We start from the raw sequence: 6,667 nt of genomic DNA on the forward strand, positions 1-6,667 counted from the left end.
TTCTCACCCCATGGAATCACGCAGTTCGCCATATATCATACTATATACATATATGAGTGTAGTGAATTAGCTTCAATCCTCAGACCATCCAAAATTTCCTCTTCTCTCTAATTTTTTGTTGAACTTTTCTATATACACGACGTTTCAACCCTTTGTATAATGGAAATCACGGTTGTATGATTTCTGTTTTTTTTTCATTGTTAGTTGAAATATAGTGTTTTTGATTGACGCTTAAATGTTAAATACCAGTTGTTTGCAAACTCATTTTATTTAACTGAAAAGTTTTGTAAATACAGAATTACAAATATACATATACTTTGTTCTGTATTATCGGAAGGTGAAGGGAGTGAGATGTTGGATCTCAATGTAAATGTAATCTACGATGAGAATTACATCGTTGACGAGAAGCTTCCGGAAGGTTCTGTAGCTGATCATGAATCAGGGACGTCCAATTCATCATCGTTACGAAATGCGGAGGCTACAAGCAGTGCCGGAGGCGACGATGACACGTGTTCAACACGCGCTGGCAACTTGTTCGCATTCAATTTCGGCATCCTCAAATTTGGAGGAGTTGATGCAACTAGCAGGAGCAACGAGTTTGTGACTCGACAGCTGTTTCCGATTCATGACGGAGAGTTGAACCGGCCGGGACAGACCGATCGAGTCAATTTCTCCTCCGGTCGATCCGGTTTTGGAGATGAGCGAACAGTACTACAACAACAACCGCAGCAAGAGAAACCGCAAGTGAAGAAGAGTAGGAGAGGGCCAAGGTCCAGAAGTTCACAGTACAGAGGCGTTACTTTTTACAGAAGAACTGGTAGATGGGAATCACATATTTGGTTAGTTCTCCACCTGTAAAACTTTTGACTAGATCATACTTCATTTATTTTCAAAATGATATTTACCTAATCAGATTGCTTATTAGGTACTTACATGTATCTCTTGATAAATATTAATTGATACTTTGATAAAAATGTTATCTAACTTAGCTTAAATTTTGCAATAAGATCTCTACACGGTCGGTGAATATAACTTAAATACAATGATCAATAATCAATTTATTAAGGAATTAACTTATATACATTTACATTGTAATGAATGTTTTACATCATTAGTATAATTTAACTTGTTATAGCAATTCACTAACCATTGTTCTAGGATACAAATCAATTATATTAAATAGAGTTACCAGCAATTATCTTTTAAATGATTTGATTGTGTAAAACAATTTTGCACTATTAGTACATAGAACTTAAATTCATGTATTAATATAACTGCTATTGGTTGTAGGGACTGTGGAAAACAAGTATATTTAGGTATGAATATTGCTATTTTAACTATTACCAATTTGGTTAATTTAGTTGTTTTTGTGGTTTTTCGTGCTAAATATAATTCTACTTTTTTTCTATTTTTGGTAATTTTTGATTGGTTTTTGTTGTTGGTTTATATTAGGTGGTTTTGATACTGCTCATACAGCAGCAAGGTAAACCAAAAGTCATCTCAAATCTCAGAGTTGTCCGATTTTCAGCTTTACGTTATTTCCCTCCCTTCATTTGATTGTATCAATTTTCTTCTCCATTGATAGGGCGTATGACAGAGCTGCAATTAAGTTCCGGGGTGTTGATGCTGATATCAACTTTAGCATAAGTGATTACGAGGAGGATATGAAACAGGTCAGAAATGCAAAGATTATATTGTGCTAATCTGTTAAGGTGTTGAACCCTTGTCTAGACTGGTTCATAATTGTTTCTGTATTAGTTGGCGTCGATTATGTGAATCATCCATATCTATTATGAAGTATTTGAATTCTCTTTTAACGCAGATGAAAGACCTTGGTAAAGAGGAATTTGTGCACTTGCTGCGACGCCATAGCAATGGTTTCTCAAGAGGGAGCTCCAAATTCAGAGGAGTGACGCTGCATAAATGTGGCAGATGGGAAGCTCGGATGGGACAGTTCCTCGGAAAAAAGTAAGGAACAAACTCATTTGAAATAGCTTGTAGAAGTAGATTACAGCTTAGGATAGTAACTGGTCCAATCTGGGAAACAAATCAGTTAAACATGCCTATTTGAAGAAGAAATTGTTGGTACTATAGTATTCACGGTGGGGATTGCACTGCTTGAATTGCAGGTATATATATCTTGGGCTATTCGACAGTGAAGTAGAAGCTGCAAGGTCCTAATGATCTTGAATTACCCTCTCTCTGATAATGAACTGTTACCTTAAATTCTCAACTTCAATCTTGTGTTATCCAACCTGCATTTCCCTTTTTGTTTTCTGTAAATTAGGGCTTATGATAAGGCGGCAATCAAAACTAATGGTAGGGAGGCTGTTACCAACTTTGAGCCAAGTGCATACGAAGGGGAAACAACCTCTGAACCTCAGAAAGAAGGTTTGCTCAAATGCTCTTGCTCATTTCCAAACTAATGTCACTAATTCCAAGCAACGGTGAATTATCTATATCTTGATCTATCTCATTTGTGATGCCTATGATGCAGGTAGCCAACATGATCTTGATCTGAACTTGGGGATGTCGACCTTTTCTTCAAAGGAAAATGACAAGTTGGGAGGCTCCTACTATCGTCCTTATTATATGCAAGATGCAACAAAATCAAAGGTATTAGTATAGCAATTGGTGCAGATTCAATTGGATTAAAATGTTCTGTTTTGTTAGTCTTCTATTTTTCCTCTTTCACAAAGTTCATTTGCAAGAGACTCTTAGAGTAAATTCAAAACTGAGGATATATTACTGGTAATGAACATGAACCGTCTTTTGTTGATTCGATGACTTTTCCAATTCATTCATAATTGTGAAGAAACATGTCATGAACATCGTTAATCTTTCTTTCTTGTAGATTATAGTAATCAATTTATGCTCTTTAACCACAGATGGATAAACCTGGTCCAGTAATAGTTGGAAGTTCACATCTCAAGGGACTACCATTGACGTCCAAACAAGCTCACTTGTGGAGTGGAGCTTATTCTGATTTCTCTCCCACCTACGAGGTAAGATATTGACTCAACCCTCAGTCAAATATTTGGGGCCAAAAGAATTGATGTTCCCATTTAGAGTTCTTTTTCTCCACTTGGAACTTCTGGTTAAATATGCATGTCTTCAGTTGCCAAAATAGACATCTTCAAGTCCCCCTTTTTTCCTCTAGTGCTGGGATCATAAAAAACTTAATGATGAAGACCTTTTCTTTGCATTTCTCTTTATTTTGTTGGGGATTTCTGAAGGTGGATAATGTTAAAGAAGGCTCGTTGGTTTACAACAGTTAAAGCTTTAAGTCTTAATTAAAATCATTTGGCAGGGAAGAGCATCTGACAAGAGAAAGGATATAGGTTCATCACAAGGACCCTCAAACTGGGCACTGCAAATGCCCCGTCAGGTTGATACAGCCCCAGTGTCAATGTTCTACACTGCAGCATCATCAGGATTCTTAACTCCGGCTACTGCTTTTATCACTTCTTCAGCATCTCCGGTGGCACCCTCAACAAATGCGTCTCAATACTATTACCAGTTCAGCCCCTACGTACCACCTCCATAACATATCTTCCTCGGTAAGTACTAGTAATATAGGTAAAAAAAACATAGTCATTGATTTCTTTTGTAACATTCTAATGTCAATTGGGTCACATCTTTATGGATTGGATTCTTTTACACTGCTTTTTGGATCTGGAAAGTAAAGATTCAAATTCCCCTTGCAGCATGGCTATAGGATACATATGTGCTTTTCTTGCAGCCTTACTGTTATGATCTTTGGTGCAAAGTTCCATTATTGATCGAATTTTATCATAAACATATACTGTATAACAGAATCATTCTTCCACGGACTCCATAGTGCTGTAGATATGGTTAGCGGAAGTGCTAAATTCCGAACAGGTTTAGAAGGGCACATGTACAGTTCCATCAGCACCTCCTTTTTGCTGTTTCATTTAAAAAGAAAACTAATTTTGTCACATTAATGTAGTAACTTTTTGTTTGAAGGGATTGAAGTAGTAACTTATGATCCTTGTGTTTTTTTTTTTGCTAAAAAAATTATGAACTTAAGACAAAATACAAAGAAAAATATCAACAATACACGCCGCGCTTGATCTTAGACCCACTTTAAAAATGGAGTGCGACAAAAGATATTCCCAGCATGCATGTAACCATAAGTTTGTCTATTTCATGTAACCATAAGTTGGTCTATTTCTCGCTTTACAGGTGATATGCTATGTACCTGCACTTCTGGCTAGCAACTACCTCTCTTTTCACCTTTTCACTCTTTTTTGACCACGCTACGCCCCTGGGGCTTCAAATGCTCCTTTTCCTACGCTCACTCCTATATAATGTTCCTCAAACAGAGCCTTTGCCTTTGCACTCCCATGAATAATAATATCTACAACTCCAGCACGTATGTCTGCGGTAGGCGGACAGGAACCTAGCTAGGCTTTTTCCCTTTAGCGTGGTGGACCCAAAATCCAGTTGCCTTTGACTCAGATTTGGTACTACTGAGGCTTATGGTTTTCTGCTTTCTGGTAGGTTGCCCTTCATATAGATCTATTGCTTCATGTTTTAAACACACATCAAAACTTGTGGGACTATTTCAGACGCGCCATCTGATGAGGGAAAAGGCTCGAAACTGAGGAGTCCCTTTATGTTTCATATCGTCTTATCTGCTCCAACAATTTTGGCGCTCCCTTTGCCTCTCATACCTATTGTCATTACTCTTTAGAAGTACAATAGCAATAGTTACGCTTCAATTTGAAGTAAATTGAGATGTAGATTATACAAATATTTACTATCCATGTTTAAGAGTGTTTTACAGGAAATCAAATTATCACATTGAACCAAAAATCTAACTGAAATCAATTTGAAAAATGGGTGTTGTGGTATCTAACTATCTATATGTAGAAATTTTAATTGTAATTTTACATAATTTCGTTCTCTTTCCATCTTGAGCTAATGAAATTTGGTATACGGAGAAATGCATACTGATGTATGTATCTGCTCTTATCAACATTCTTTTTAGAAAATTTAATTGTTTATTTTACATAATTTCGTTTTCTTTTTCCATCTTGAGCTAATGACATTTGGTATTAGGAGCAGCACATTTCCCTGCTTCTTTAAACAAGCACGCTTCAGTAAATATATCTTCATTGACTATTTTGAGATGATATATATCTTCATTGACTTCTCTTCCCAATTACACTAAATTACTAACAATCAAGCAAACAAGGCTAGGCAGAGTAGTTGCTCTGAAGCAGGTTCTTCGACTGGACCAATGCATATATGAACCCAAAAAATATCCCAAGGTCTAGCAAACGAATGCATACATGCCTCATCTTACATCTAACTCAAACAAGCTACAACCTTTATTTAATAAACAAATATTAGCTTTTTTTGTTTGCAATATTTTCAAGCAGTATGAAACTAAGACCTGATTCTCACCCCATCCAAGAAGACCGGAGAATCAGCCGCAATTTTTTAAAAAAAAGCATGCATTCTGTCTAAACTGTGCCGAGCCCCATCTCAGCTTTCACCTGGAAATGGAATCATAAAAGGCAAGATAGCAATTAATGCATATGAATAGACATAATCAAACATGAATAACATTCCAATCGTGAAATTGAAAAAGAACAGTTTTAGGCAACCATGTCAGCACTCAGTAGAAGAGGCAGTGAAATAGAGGGAACTAATCTCTCTCAAGCTTATGAATTTCTCGACACGCAAAGTTGCACGTATATGCCGACTCATGTAATACATACTTTCATAAAAGAATATCAATATTATCAAAATAATTTTTTGACTAATTAATACATGAAAGAATAAATTACAAGTTTTTGTGAACGACCCATATAAATCCTGGTACAATGATCGAGGTCAAGATAATTATTGTCTTAACTAATGAAAAATCAAAATTTACTTAGATACATATGATTTTTAGTTAATATGGCTTTATAAGCTAAGTACAAACGTGTAATTAGACTTATCTCACCAAATAGTTCCTTGTAAATGATATTTTTTGGTGTATTTTTCTTTCATCTATTACCAAATACCAGAGTTAGTTCGCTCTCACTCCAATTATTTAGTTCGCTCTCACTCCAAGTACCGGAGCATCATCTTGGCTTACTTTATTACCGATAGTCATTGGAGGATTATCTTGTGTTACTTTTTTAGTAGAAATTTCTCTATATATAAATTAATTGTTATCCTTCATTGGAAAGAATAACACCTCCTCGATCATTTCGTCGGTTTTAAATTTCCTCCTTTGTTGGCTTTTCAATTAATCCTTTATAACACTTAAACATATCAAAATTTGATTGTTTGTTCCCAGCCAGCATAATAACATATGCATATTCTCTTCAAGGAAATCTTACCTCCTATAACAAAGGTTGATACCTTATTTATTATAAATAAATACTCTTTTAAAAAAATTATCTCCTATAGCTACCTTTTAATTTTTATAGCAAAATATCTATTTATGGTCACTTCCTACCTTTAAGCCATTAAATACGCCGTGTATGGTTTTTCTCTCTCCTTCATTCTCTTTTTTTTCCCTCACAAAATTATGGTATAGGAAGTAAACTTCTCTCTCCACGATCTCTCTCTCCAATTTCTCTCCGTCACAGTGCCATTCTCTTCCCCATTCTCTCTATCAACGATTCTCCACTGATTCATCTCC

The 6,667-nt window shown here is 35.8% G+C and overlaps 1 protein-coding gene across 6 annotated transcripts in view; it reads left to right on the plus strand.

Moving 5' to 3' along the window:
* LOC109209560 (AP2-like ethylene-responsive transcription factor TOE3) overlaps window positions 1–4,790 on the plus strand; it is a 4,827-nt gene extending 37 nt beyond the window's left edge. The window contains exons 1-11 of one of the 6 annotated variants that reach the window (XM_019372859.1): window positions 1–839; window positions 1,291–1,316; window positions 1,453–1,483; window positions 1,586–1,673; window positions 1,823–1,968; window positions 2,130–2,174; window positions 2,288–2,391; window positions 2,498–2,616; window positions 2,889–3,005; window positions 3,311–3,560; window positions 4,525–4,790. The exon at window positions 1–839 is cut by the window's left edge and continues 37 nt beyond it. In XM_019372859.1, the coding sequence (XP_019228404.1) occupies window positions 352–839; window positions 1,291–1,316; window positions 1,453–1,483; window positions 1,586–1,673; window positions 1,823–1,968; window positions 2,130–2,174; window positions 2,288–2,391; window positions 2,498–2,616; window positions 2,889–3,005; window positions 3,311–3,547 (1,401 nt within the window). In that variant the 5' untranslated portion in view covers window positions 1–351 and the 3' untranslated portion in view covers window positions 3,548–3,560; window positions 4,525–4,790. The other 5 variants (XM_019372857.1, XM_019372858.1, XM_019372861.1 and 2 more) reach the window with 5 other exon arrangements.
* Window positions 4,791–6,667: the final 1,877 nt, after the last annotated feature.

This window comes from Nicotiana attenuata, unplaced genomic scaffold, assembly GCF_001879085.1.
Source record: "Nicotiana attenuata strain UT unplaced genomic scaffold, NIATTr2, whole genome shotgun sequence".
Lineage (NCBI taxonomy): Eukaryota > Viridiplantae > Streptophyta > Magnoliopsida > Solanales > Solanaceae > Nicotiana > Nicotiana attenuata.